Source organism: Tuber melanosporum (genome assembly GCF_000151645.1).
Source record: "Tuber melanosporum whole genome shotgun sequence assembly, scaffold_36, strain Mel28".
NCBI lineage: Eukaryota > Fungi > Ascomycota > Pezizomycetes > Pezizales > Tuberaceae > Tuber > Tuber melanosporum.
The window spans coordinates 36870-51074 of NW_003299041.1; the positions used below are offsets into that span (position 1 = coordinate 36870).

The 14205-nt window shown below is 48.0% G+C and overlaps 2 protein-coding genes; both read right to left on the bottom strand.

The window, feature by feature from the left end:
• Nucleotides 1–3279: 3279 nt before the first annotated feature.
• GSTUM_00007412001 (uncharacterized protein) lies at nucleotides 3280–4905 on the bottom strand (the record flags this gene model as incomplete). XM_002839403.2 has 4 exons in its annotated part: nucleotides 4822–4905; nucleotides 4228–4620; nucleotides 3805–4160; nucleotides 3280–3755 (listed from the first exon to the last, which is right to left on the bottom strand). The coding sequence occupies exon 4, from the start codon at nucleotides 3487–3489 to the stop codon at nucleotides 3280–3282; it is 210 nt and encodes a 69-aa protein (XP_002839449.1). The 5' UTR covers nucleotides 3490–3755; nucleotides 3805–4160; nucleotides 4228–4620; nucleotides 4822–4905.
• Nucleotides 4906–9318: 4413 nt separating this feature from the next.
• Nucleotides 9319–11531, bottom strand: GSTUM_00007413001 (uncharacterized protein; the record flags this gene model as incomplete). XM_002839404.2 has 5 exons in its annotated part: nucleotides 9319–9692; nucleotides 9790–9932; nucleotides 10001–10341; nucleotides 10396–10728; nucleotides 10847–11531. The coding sequence occupies 5 exons, from the start codon at nucleotides 11529–11531 to the stop codon at nucleotides 9653–9655; spliced, it is 1542 nt and encodes a 513-aa protein (XP_002839450.1). The 3' UTR covers nucleotides 9319–9652.
• Nucleotides 11532–14205: the final 2674 nt, after the last annotated feature.

The following is a 14205-nucleotide window of genomic DNA, read 5'->3' on the forward strand; positions in this document are numbered from 1 at the left end:
GAGTCAGGATTGGCCATTCGTCTGGTTACACTCACCAGATTTTGGCCAGCAAAACCCGAAATCGCTTCACTTATGTTCACCCCTTGGGTACTTTTATCACCCTGCGCGAGTCGGGTATCGCGGGAGGCTCAGATTACCGGTACTATCCCGGTTGCCCAGGTGTGGGAAAAAGAGGGTACCGGTAAGGCAATCATGACAGAGGAGGTTACGGTGTCTTGTTGTATATCAAAGAAACCCCCCTATCAAGTCGTCTAAGCCTGCATTACTGTGCTGGTACCTTATCGAGTGTGGTAGAGTCGGCGAAGTGTCAAGGAGTTGTCGGGTGCGACGGGCGCATTGACGCATCCACCCTGTCATCGCATCTCTACAAGTTTTCCCCCACAAATCCCCTACGAGTACAGTGGAGAAACTAAGCTAGGGTCATCTGTGGGGGTCATGTTTTATCACTCGATATCATAACCTCATGTGTTTAATCCATCGCATAGCAACTACCCATTATTGAAGACGTGTTGCGGTATGAGGCGCAATAGATTCACGGGTGGAGATAGTGTTTCCGTGTCGCTCTGCTTTGCAGATCGTCGAAACACAACTCGGAGTGAAACCCGAGCCTGCGGCATAGCCCGCTATGAAAGATGAATCAATTCTTGTATGATAATATGATAAAAGAAAAAAAGAAAAATAAAAAATAAAAAAAATACAACCCCCGCCCTGGGTAACCCTCCCCCCTCTAAAAACTCCTTCTCTATTCCCTAAACATGTCTTCCCATTTCCGGTTACTCCTGTGTCACTGCTACTCCCATGGTCTGAAAGGTCCTATACTTTATTAGCTTTTGTAGGGTGGAAGGGTTCCCGCTGGGCGGAAACACACCTTTAGGTCTGGCTGGCGCTTCTCGTGGTGTTTCGGGAGTGCTGGGGACTTGGGCAAATTTAGTGAGGGCAATCGTGAGCGTTCTTGTTTATGGAGAAATCACCTTTGCTATCTGCCGCTGATGATTCCCCCCCTTCTTCAGGTGGTGGATTACCGTTATTTAGCCCTGCGGGAGCTACTTTTTAGTAAGGGTAGAAAATGGGCCGGTACATGGGAAAAGACACACCTCTTGTTCTCCGACTTTTCCTTCGTGCTAATGATTTCCAGGCCCGCGCCATCCTCCAGCTCGCATACTTTTGGGAGGCAAACTGTGGATATCTCGTTGACATCCATGCGTAGAGTTCGTCTTCTGCAGGTCGCTTGATTTCGTCTGGGATCCGACTGTATGTGCGATCTTGTCCGCCCAAATTGTATTTTTCGTAGAGATTCCTCGCTTCTGCCTGTATTCGATCACCTCATTAGGGAATTAATTAGCAATCTATAGGTAGCATTTCGATAGGAAAGTTTCCCATCAGTTTTTTTTTTTTTTCAGTCCCGCTGACCCCCCCCCTTTTCTCGCTGGAGTTTCGCTTCTCTCACCTTTATCTCATCTCCGGCTCTTTTGCCAATTCCCATGGCTTCGTCGACATCCCGAGGCTGTTCCGAATGTTCTGCGAGTATCTTCTCAACATCTTCGTCCGATATTCCTGTCATGGGCTATAGGTTTCTATCTGAAAATGCAAGAAAGTTTGGGGTGACCCTAGGTGAATTAACAAGGTGGATCAAGTGGGTCGGGCCGAAAAAACAAGGTCTATCGTTCCATAAGCAGCTGGCGGCGCGATAGGTATTTATAAATACATCTATTAATAGGCGCCTTCAACTGCAGGTTTCAGCCTCTACCACTATGAGCGCTTAGCAACAGGCATTCGCGGCCTTGGTTCAGGTTGAATAGAGCTGAGATGGCCAAGGGGTGGTTTCTGCGCAGTGTGGTAGTGAGGAGGTAAGGCGGCGCTCTATGAGCCAAAAAGATGGGCACTTTGAGGATACGTCCTGTTGATGGCCAATAGCGCCTTAGATGTCAGGTTACCGAGAACTGACCTAACCACACGAGTGCTTAGTTTCATGAGAAAGATCGAAAGTCCTTGTCCTTTTCTGCACAGAGCTGTGGTGCACAGCAAACCATTTCTCCCCCCACCATCCCAATGGAAAGATTATCCCTTCCTCTCCGATTGCACCGCACAATAGCAGGTGCGAAAAAAATGCCTATGAACCGGGGAATGTGTAGGATGATCCTTGAGTCACAAGATGTCACTCACTAGAGTGATAAGAGCTTTGGGTTTTACCAGATTATTGTTACTTTTGGGCTCAGCGATTATCATGTCCTCGAAAATGTGAACGTAGGGTATGATCGTACAAATTGTGCTGGGGCGTAAGGGCTCTCGAAATTTGCTACCAGATTATCAGAGGCCTGGGAAGAGGGTCAGGTGGCGTCTAGCCTTTGTAATCGTTGTTTCACTTGGAGGTTAAACCCAGTTCTATCGCAGTGTCCTTTGGAAGGCACTCTTCGAGCTCGTTGTGCAATGGCTCTATTATCAACGGAAATCGGCCAGCCAGCCCACGATAGGTTTAGTTTGGCAGGTTAAGAGAGTTGCGGCCACCGGTTAATGGGGTCCAATACCGAGTCAAGAAGCGCCAATCCTCACCAGGAGCTTTTTGTCTCTGAACCCGGAGGTAGCAGGGCGGGCGGAGATACGGGTAGCGAATTTCAAGAATTTTTACGGCAATGTAAGATTTTCATCTGGATCAGTGCTGAGCTGACCGCCGCCTACCGTATGATCCGCTTCACCCCTCCTGTTCCCTTCGAGCACATTTTTTGGTTGGGCGTCGTGGGGAATAATAATTTCCTTGTGGAACGCAATCTGTTGGAGCGATCACTACCCCCGCATGATGTACGAGTATTGCGGGATGCAGCAATAAGCGATCTGGAGTTGCACAAGATCATAGAAACCAAGTGTAGTACTCTCTCCTGGAACTCTGATCTTTCTTTCTCTCCCCCCGCGCATTACTTTGCTGTTCATGGAGAAGGAGAAAGTGAGGAAAGGCCCTATGAATTTATCAGTTCTCGATCTTGAAAGGAAAAAGCAGAAAAAAAGAACATCCTTGAATGTGAGACTCGCATTCAGGGATATCTCGAATACGGCATCCCGGCTCAATGTACTGTACTCGAATACCAACCCGATCGCCGCTCTGCCAGTTTTATGATTGGAGGAAAATTTTTCCCATATTTGAGCAGCAAAGCACATCTTCTCGGTGATCGGGGGCGCCCGGCTCCGTGTTGTGTTCAAGTATGCTTCCTTGATTGAGATATGGCTTAGCCAACCCATCGTATTCATATTCTGATTGGAAGTTCGCTCGCCATTACCTTTATTGCCTCAAGCACCAACAGATCTCTTTTTTCCCTTGCTATCCCTTTGATACGGGAGATGAGGTGTGGCCGGCGGATCTGCTACCGGTAGGGCAGGACGCATCAGGCGATTTACTAGGAGATTTGTAGTCCGGGAGAGGCACAGTTTCCCGGATCCCGGCTCTAAGTTCTCTAATAGCACAAAGTACGAAACCGGTATTCGTTCGTTTGTCAGCATGGCCCTCAAAATTCCATTTGGGTCACGAGCGAGTAATACACATAAAGGAGTCGAAGACCCCCAGATTAGTGCTAGCAATAAGTTATATGGATCCAATCATTTCAGCGATTTTGGGTCATTGCAAACTGACGTTTTTTCTTCTCCCAACCCATTACCAACCCTGCGGTACCAGGAAAGAAGGAATTCCTTTTTTTTTTTTAACGCACCGGCCGGAACTTCGCGTACCTGACTTGCGCCCGACACCAATTGGAGAATGGCAAGGAACTCTGCCGAGCATGTGAGTGACATATCGTGAGGATTTCCGCGCTCACTGACCTCCATAAAGCATGTCATTTGCTTTCCGCAGAACTTCCGCTCGTCCACCCGGTTGGGCACAAGCATTCAGTCCACACTTGCCTCAAGATTTCCTGCACCATCTGATGGCGCCTATTTGGCCAGTCCACTCGAACGCAAGAAATCTCATTGTTTAATGGTGTGCATCTGCTTCTGCGGGCTCATTACTCGTACACCAGCTTAACCCATGCCAAATTTTTGCATTAGGTGAGACACCATTGATCAATCATTCAAAGTTTGGGGGTTGATCCAAACAGCACAGAGGTGAGGGGAAGCGGGAACTAGTGGGAGAGGGCGATGTCGAATGCGTTTGTGGGAGCGGGACATACGTGTACCATCTACCGCAAGTGATGAGAAGCGCTGTCATCGCATCATATCCGAGAAACAAGGTACGCGATTGCTTACACCCCCCTTCGCTATGTGCCGTGGGATGGATCCAAGGGGTCCCTGGCTATAACTTAACCTTCCCTCTTTCCCGTGTTTTCCCCAGGGTTTTCTTTTTTCCAACCTCTTCCCTTTTGCTGCATTTCCTGACAGACTTAGGATCGACAGATATCCTCTCGATCTGATATATTGATCCTTGAGGCAGCCCAGGTTTCGATCCGAAGCCTTTGAGGTTCACCGAATATGCCGGTATTTCACAGTTTCTGGGCAGTGAATAGCAATCGATTTTTCGGAGGGAGCAGTCCTTATCATGAACAACACAATGTCGAATCGTAGTATCGGGCGTAGGTTCCGTCTCGCGGCACTATGCAAACCTTGACAAATGGGGGTCTGGATTTTCACTAATGCAAGACCCTGGTGAATTTATGTGAGCCAGATAGTTCGAGAGGGAACTTCCCTTTGGCACCACCGGTATATCACATTGATGGGGTCAAGACAGAACACTTCCAGTATTTGGTACGGAACCGGGCTGATCCCATGGCTTGTCCAAGCCATGGTTCCATGAGACTTATCAAAGATCGAAAAACATAAGCTTGAGTGTGGGGAACCACGCACAAGAGATTTCCCTATCCCCAATGGGATACTGTTCGAGCTAGGATACTGCCGGTGCCAGTATCATGATTCGAGTGACACAGCAATTGCCCGGATGCGTGAGGCACTGGCTGGGCTGAGAGAGGACATGAGGTCTGAAATAGACCCTATCACATCCGGGGACTAATGCTGTACGAGTAGATTTAACTAGTCCTGTATACCGAATACGGCTGCATTGCTTGCAAGTCTGTCCGCGATGACACTCGTTCCGGGGATTGGGTGCAACTACACTATCTTCACCAAAAGTGAGATTTTTTTCTGCTTTTTTCCTGCATCATGCACTCCTTACCTAGGAGATGCCTGTTCCCTATCGAGGCCAAGTTCTACTGGAGATATTAGTGCATACATCCACATGCAGGAATTGGCTTTGGCATGGATGTAAGCCTATGTGGCCGTCCATGACTTGGCTCGGTGCCCTGTGGCTTCCGTCTTAGGTACACAATGGGTCCGTTCACTGCCGGTATGGGTTTAGTTTGCTGACATCGGTGGTCTTCGCTTGCCTTATCTTATCGTACATATGTTCCGAGAAGGCGAGCAATCAGTTTGCGAGATACAGAATAAAATGTTTCTGTCGCACTTGGAATGCTCAGAACGATCTACATGCTCCGAGGGAGCGGCAGCTAAACGATTGATCAAAGCTCGGTTGTCAATACAAGTGAGCAAGGATTATAACAAGGCGGAGACGCATGCTGGGTTTTCACTTGGCCGTCACAAGAAAGGCGAACCTTGCCCCGAGCCAACGCACCATCCTTCTCCATGACAAGCACACTCAAGAATCACATATTTTTAGACTATTGTCTTTTGGGGGTTATTGTTTGACGCTGGGTATGTAAAAATCGACAACATGAACAAGCATGTGCACCGGACATGTCCGCGGGCGCTTTGGATAACAGTCGGCCACATTTGGGGCGTCAACACCCACTTTCCTGCCAGGTATAATACAAGTTTCTAGACCGCTGATACTTGTTAAACCCTTACTGGTGCTATAAGCCTGCTGCTGTCATGGAATCATCGGTCATCACTCGAAGAAGTTCAACCCCTGTCATGCTGGACAAATAGCGACTTGAGCGCTCGAGTAAAATCTGTGTGCATCCGATCGCTAGCGGTCCATGGGCGATACTAATGGGATAAGATCAGTGGGACTAATGGGTCAAGTTCCGAATTGGACGCAGTGCTTGAGCCTCTTCGTACTCTAGAACTGGTCCACTGATAAATGGGGGGGGGGGTGTAGGAGTGCGCTGTGTGCTTCAATCAGGGAAGACAAGTCTCCGGGACAAACCGAGTTAGTCTCTAAAGAGTCTCTGTTCCCCGGCAAGGCGCGCGAGGGTGACACCCGGGAACACTACCGCATTGCCTTGATTCAGACTGGCGCGCAGCACTCACGAGCTCCCATGGGTTGAGCTTTCTCCGGAGTCTCGCTAGGATTCAAATTACGTCGGCGTAAAGCACAGTATTTCGGGGAAAATGCTCTCAGAAAACCACGCCAAGCCAAAAGGTCCATGGGACTGGGTGGCGGCGCTATCAGGTGCAAAAATACTTCATCAAAAGTACATATTGTGCCCAAGCATATCGCTATGTCGCCCACCACATTCAGCCGGCTATCACATCTATTCAGCTACAATACCGTACTCCCAGAAAACTGAGGAGCTGTAGCGCCCACCAAATTTTATTCGCCAGCCGCAACTTGGCCCATCCAGGTAATTTAATCTGCATACTTTCGTCGCCAATCATTGTGCAGTCTTCCTCGCGCCAAATCAACACTGCGGCGATTACCGCAAGCAAGAACCGTCGCTATGTCATCTTGCCACTGTCGGTACTCGGAGCCCTCGGTGCCGGGAGCAACGCATCAGAAAATTTTCCCGTGGGTAGTACCAGTAAGCTTTTGGTATCACTTCAGGATTTAGCCCCCGTACTGTACGGTACCTTCAAGCACCATGCTTAGCGGATTTTAGATAAGTACTCGTATTGTACGAAATCGCAAACTAATACAAATAGCGTAAAATATCCTACAATCCACTACCTCCACCAGACATCTAACCTCCGTATTTAGGAATAAACATCTTGAGAGGGAATCCCGCTTTCCCGACTCGGTATCCATCTGCCCGTCAAAGAGGCCAAGAGATCGGTGGTCTCAGGTTGAGAGGATACGAGTACTCGTACTGTACAGGCAAGTGATTTATTTTTCTAGTTAAGGAAGGAGACTTTCCAGACCTCGTCATTTTCTTAACCAGATCTCCTGTATGCAACACCGGTCAGAGATAGCTGGAGCTCGCTCAGCTCGCTGGATCCCATTAACCGGTATTTGTAATTTCTTTTTAACTTGTTCAGCCAAGCCTATTGTGGTTTAGCCCCATTTCTTATCTGGCAGTGGATTGTACTTGTAGGGGTAAACATGGTGGAAGACGGGGATCTCTCAATAGCAGCACTTTGCTCAAGATTGGCCATCGGCGAACCATTCCCCCAAGCATCAGCACTTGTTGTGTAAATCTACTCGTACCATACCCATAGAGCACACCGACCACCGGCATACGGCAGATAGCACAAAAAATAAAACCCCACTGCTGACTGCTTCTCTCTCTCCCCTTCATCTCTGGCGCGGTAGTTTACCGAAAAAAAGCAATGCCCTGAGACCCCAAGAAGGGAAAAGGAATGAGAAAGAAAAGAAAAGAAAAAAGTAGGTGGATGACGGGCGATGTTGATTTGTATGTGTCCCACGCCTTCTCATAATAATCATACGGGCAGTCGGCCAGAGAGTGCTGTGCTCAGGTAAATTATAGTAGAAAAGGGCCGAGAGAGAGAGATCAGCAAGATCATGTACAGTACGAATGCCCGAGTAGGGTATGGTTAGGGGAACAGGTTGTGTTGATGATGGAAAAATTCTTGTCTTGGCGGACACCGGAAACCCGGAGTACGATACTGTGCTGTACACTCGCAGCTGTGGGAATCTTAGTAGACTAGCTGCTAGGGTGCATTTCAAGAATGATATCTCGATGGGTACGGTAGTTCCCGTTCAATTTGTTCATTCATGAGCTTCTTAAAGGCGCAATCCCCAAAACCCTGGTTTCCCTCTCTTTTGGTCTCGGTTGGCCCTATACGATCCTAGTAAAATCCGCGGATTCGGGATCATGAACGATCACTTTGTGAAACTTCTCTGTTTAATGGCGTCCTGTAACACTCCCTTCTTTTTCTTTCTTTCTTTTGCCACTTGCTCCAGACCCTGCCGCGGCGATGATAATCGATCGGTTCAAATATTCCTTGTCCCGCCACCCAAATTTTTCCGCCCATTTCTAAATTTACCATACCCGAGTAGAACTAGCAAAGTAACACAAGCCCAATCAAGAGGGGACTCGCTGGCTCAACACAACCCCAATTCAACCCAACCCACTCGTCCTTTACTCAAGGCCCGGCAATCTATCTGCCCTTTAACTTTCCCCATTCCATTCCATTCCATCTTTCCCGACGCTACGGTAGGGCTCTGGATTGGTTCCAGAACCGGGAGGTAAACTTCATCATCTCTGAGAAGTAGAGTGGGTGGGTTGTGGAAATTTTCGTTTTCGAAGTGTGGGGGGGGGAGAAAAGAAAAGAAAAGAAAAGAAAGAAAAAAAAAGAATAGATTTTTTTTTTTTCCTTTCGAAAATCAATGATTCCGCCCACTGTTTCACAGAGCTTCCTCGAGTAACGTCGGGGACGTCCTGAGAGCGGGAGGGACTGAACCAGCCAAACAGGATGGGACCAAACAATAATAATGGAAACAATTATAAAGAGAGGTATCCTACAGTAGCTGCACGACGGGACAAACACCATCACGAGATTACCTGCCGAGGAGGTCAGGGCATTCAATGTTGATGAAAAAAAAAAAGTGCCGTGCCGTTCAATGCTTACTCGAGTACTGTACAGCACCGAACTGCAGATTGGAAAAGGAAAGGAAAGGAAAGGAAAGGAAAGGAAGGAAAATGTGGGTGCCGTGCCGTGTCGTGGTGGGTAAGCTACGATGCAAGAAGGTGAGATGTGTCGTCCGGGTGGATCATGTTCCCTCCCGGGGGTGGGGTGTGCGGGGATATAACGGGTACGATATTGTTGCGGCGGATCGGGGTGGGGGCCGGCGGGCCCGCTGCCGGGTTTCCAGTTTTGAAATGGGATGGTATGGTACGGTCGGGTTGCCGGTGGCCGATAAGTGGTGGGCACCATACCGGTATCATGTACGATATCGATTACACGGCGAGTTAAGGTACCGCTCGGGTACTCGGTGTGATTCTCCCCTTTGGTTTTGTGGTTCTTCCGCAATTCTGGCGCTATACTGGGCTAGCGTGGGAAATGTCCTTCATAGATTCTCTAACGGACTTCTCGGGGGTTGCAAAAAGTCCTAACTTCTCCTGTGGCCTTTTGCGCTCTCTTCTATCCCAAAACTGCTGATCCACGATTCCTCTTTGGTTCTAGCTTGCTCACTCAAAAAAAGGCTGTGAAATTCGCCACCAAACAAGGGATTGAAATGGAGTGGACGAAACAAAACATAAAAAACATGACCGGAAACACCCATCTGCTCCAGAAGCCCTGTAGGATGAAATGACAAAAAAGCTAAATAAAGGGGATCCAAGAGATAAAACAAAACAAGGCAGGAGAGTAAGAGAATAAAAGGAAGGGAGAAAAGAATAGGAATAAAAATAAAAATAAAAATAGGACATGATCACAGATCATCACTCGTCCTTCGCCCCCAGCATTCCTTCATATCTCATCTCAAACTTACCAATTCATCAGAAAAAGTCGTTACCATAACGCATAATAGAAACCCTAGGATTCATAAAAACATCCACATAACGCCCATGGCCCCCCCGCACCTGTTTGCACACAACGGCAATTCTATCAGCGAAAAAAACAACTTATTCCCTTCCCCCCAACTTCCTGTTTTGGTGATGGATCATGATCAACACGTACGCTCCAATCGTGAGTGCCGCGGGTACCTGCATCTCTGACTTTTTTTCAAGGATCCACCCTCCCACTGCTGATATGCCAAGCGAGATTAACGTCGCGTAGATTTTGACGGAGAGCGAGAGTGTTGGGGTGGGGGATGGTAACGGCTTGGGTAATTAGTCTTGTCTCTTTTGATCTATGCGGGGAGGTGGTGATGTGAGTTTAAAGAAGATACCTCTTTGGGTATTGGTTCGGGAGCTGTAGATTTCGGGTCTTCCACCATTGGCTCGCTTGGCTCTTCTGGTGGTGAGTCTTCATGAGACTGTGGCTGTGATTGTGGTGGTGGTGGTTGCGATTGTGAATGTGCTGCCTGCGGTGGGGGAGTAGGTACGACTGGAGAGTCTAGCTTTGGCGTCTTTCGTAAGGATATTAGATCTTCTCGGCTCTCGAGAAACCTGCCCTCGGGCCCAACTAAAGGTCTCTCGCTGTCCATCCATTTCCTGTATGCCATTATTTCGTCCTCTCGTGCTGCCTCTAGCGTGTCTGCGACGTCTGCAAAGTTTTTCAATGCCATGTCTGTGTGCGGTCAACTTAGTAGGTTCCACCGCAGGAGAGCGTGAGGAGACTCACGGTACTCCCTGAGTTTCCACGCGACAGCGCCCATGACCTGTATTCTCTTTGCACCACCACCACTTCCTACGCGCCGTGAACGCAGTCCAAGGCCAGCATTAGAAAGATATTCGGCGGTGTCTAATTCCGCAAGAATTGATTCTAGTTCTGAGATTTCGTCTTGCAAATGTAAAAGCACCAGATGGTTCAATGTTGAGAAGCGGCGGTAAAGCGCGAGTGACGGGTGGTTAGTGAGTGTTTCGGCAACGTATGGATAGCCTGTTCTTCGAGATGGGGGAGGAGAGCCACGCCGTGGTTGCTGCGAAGCTTGAGAAGCCTGAGGCTGTGGTATATCTGGAGGGGGTGCTGAGCTGGTCCATTAGTATGGGAATAGAAAACCGGAGAATAACCTTTGTACCCAGTTGTGGGGTCTTCCTCTGGAACTTTGTTCCTACCGGTGGCGTTCTCTTACCCTCTGATTCGTTCTCACCTGCTCTTCCCTTGCCTTTTCCCTTTCCCTTATCCTCGCTCCCTCCATCTTCGGTTTGATCGTCGTCCGATCCTGAATACCACTGACCATCTTCGGAATCGTCTTCACTACTAATCAAAATTTGTGGAATATCCTGGCGGCCTTGCTCATAGTACTCGCTATTTAGCCCTTTGGGGCCCATTCGTGTACCCTCAATTCTTACAGGCCCCGAAGCCCATGGACCATTGTAGGACCCCTCAAAATCTACTCTCTGTCGTTGGTAAGACATTCCCATGGATTGACGTGAAGGGAGCGTAGGAGGAAACGGGAGAGAAGGAGGAGGGGCAGGCGGAAAGCCGCTATTATAATAGCCATATTGCACGGGCATTCTATAAACTGGAGAGTGAGCTACATTAGCATTATAGGGTACAATGTGTGGTGAAGGCTGTCTAGTGCTTTTTGGTGTAGTGGGGTCCTCATGCTCCCCTGATCCCGTACTGGAATGTGAGATAGAGATTCCGGAGCCAGAGAATGCCCTTTGCCTTCTCTTCTTTCCCCGAGAGCTGGAAGACGCATCAGATCGGTTTCTGCGATGTGATTTCCCCGGCGGTGTCTTTGGCGGGGGAACCGGTGGTGATAGTTGCGATTTTTGGTCTGCGGTTGCATTGTCCTCTTCAAGGGAAGCCATCACTCGTTCGGTGCAGGGGCGGGAAGGGGCGAAAGCACACATAAGTATAACCTTATATGACCGACAGGCGCCACGGCTTTTTCGCTTAGCCTCTGCGCATGATTGAGATGTTAATTTCCGATGATATCGGATTTGTTAAGGTACCAGCTGAATTTGGGCATGCGGTCATCCAATAGGTTGCGGTCGCCGAGACTGGTTGTTGCTATTGAGAGCTGAAGCGAACCAGGATCGAGCTGAGAAGGCAACAGTAGTGAAGGTGTGGGGCTAGGGAAAGCTCAAGCAGTGAGAACAGAACTTATTAACCCTGGATGCTAGCGAAGGAATTTTGAAGAATATAGTCGATTATCCTCAACAGTCTGACGGGGCCCGATGGGATATATTGGTGCGTAAGGTTGTGGGTATCTTACTGTCACGTCATCCGAAGTCACTCGGATTAGCAAATCCTAGAACAAAAATAGGGGTCCGGTAGGCTGACGTGCGACGGATGTTATGGAAAGTTGGTATCGCAGCTGGAATGTCGATACTTCGCACAAGAGGAAGAGTCAGAAACTACACTATTCCTTGGTTCCAGGATGTAATATAAGAACAGGTGGTGTGCGTCTTGCCTCTTGTGTTATGGAAGTTCCCGGATCGTGTTAACTGGGGTTCATTTGCGATCATGATTGTCAAAAATCAACAGGTCGCAAGAGATAGATCGTGTGATTTCTTTGAGACAACGTATCACGGGTCTGCACTCTTGGGGCATAGATATTGATTGGGGGGGGGGGGGAACTGGTGGGGAAAGCGCTATAGGAGGATCTGGGCAAGATATTTCTATGAAAATCAGTTTATGACCACGGATTAACGCACGTCACTACAGCTGTTGAATGAACTGGGGGGACACTTTGTCCCTTATTCACGGCTATCGTGAGCCGTTGATACATTCGGTAGTTCGAAACCTAGCTGCGGTTATCGAAGCTAGTAATGGTAGGTCTATTTCCAAATAAAAAAGTAAAAAAGTGAATTAATTAGCTAGGACCAAATAGCAAGGCTCCCCAGCAGACTTGGTGTGCGCGGCATGGAGTTTTAATTTCGATTAATTTGGCTGAAGCCAGTGACCTGCTGAGGAGACACCCGCAAATAGTATTGACCACGGGAGTTCTAAACTGGCAATTGTATATGGGCTGCGGGGCCGTGTTAAGCTGTGGCGAAAACTTGTTGTTTTGCCACCTGGGAGATTTTCAAGCGCAAACTAGTAATACCCCATTCAGAGAGATAACTCCAGCTCGAACTTTCGGCGTTTAATTTGGGCGCTACGTACTGAACCAGAAGAAAGTATGAGGGAATGGAAACATTATAGAAGCATAACTATACTTATTGTTATTACTGTAAACAACTTTCTAGGCTTGAGAAAATATGCCGACGTGGCAGAAGGAATAGCCTAGGGCAATATATCAAAGAAGCAAAAAAGGCGACATACACGGGCTGGCTAGTATCTACAGGACTCGTTGAGTATTTGCCGAGTGTTGATAAGGGGTACTTGCATACACATTCCGTGGCCCCGCTTAGATTCGTAGGTGATAATGATCTCCTGGAAGAAACCTGATCTAGCCGGATTCCCACAGAAATTTCGCGGGGAGGAGTTTCCTCCAAGGCTATTATGATACATATCAAGAGGGTCAGTGTGTCTATTGAAGGCTATCATAGCCTGGAAGTGACCCATTCAGTCCTGGGGCATGAGCCCACTCATGGAAAATCCCTCATGCTCTAGAACCAAGAACCAATCTGGCATTTCTACACCCTTTTCTTTGACATTGCAAGTATAACGTCCCTATCTCGATCCTTGTAAAGGCTTCAAATGTTCATTTTGCCCTAGAAACCCTATTGGGACCAGGAATCACTTCCAATCACTCGCTGGAAAGACATGCACTTCGGTTACAACCTCAGACACCTTGTGCGCATGAATAAAGGACGATAGGAAATTTCTGTGATGTGCTGTGAACAATCTCCACGTTTCTGGGGAATATTCGAGGGCTTCTGGGGCTTCGCGGCCCACATTTTCAACCCCGAGACCAACATCTGTAATCTGTGAGCAAGGATATTCTGCAGTCTGGTTTATAATTGCCGAATATGGGACCAGGGAGATGAGCAAAAGGTAAAGAGGTGCAAAAGAAGAAATGGGGAATGTAGTGATACTTTGATTGATAGGTATCATATTATACATGACGCTCTTCTCTTGTATTAGTGGGTGAATGTAAATTGCGAAAAAACAAAACAAGGGGGTTCCGTTGTCCTAACGAAACTCCGTACCTACTGGTAGGCTACGTAGTGAGCAGAAAACTAGAGTGAGCAGAAAACTAGAAGTGGTAGTATAAACTATTGCCATCACTCAAAATAACTTTCCAATCCTACCGGCCAAGCTAAGATTTCCCAGACCAATGTTTTTCCCATAACAGGTGCTAAGTACCATACGGCATGTCACTTCGGATCTCCCTCTGGCTAGCTAGGAATATAATTTTCTTAACTTATGGTTGGTTCGGCCCCCCAAAGGCGAATGCCGACTGCCGGGTTAGGGGGAAATATCCATAAAAAATAACATAAATAGGAGCTCTCTCCAGGGAGCCTAATAGCTCCAGCCTTCTAATTTTGGCCTTTAAAGGTGACATTGAATACGTACTTTTTGTTTGGCGGCTGT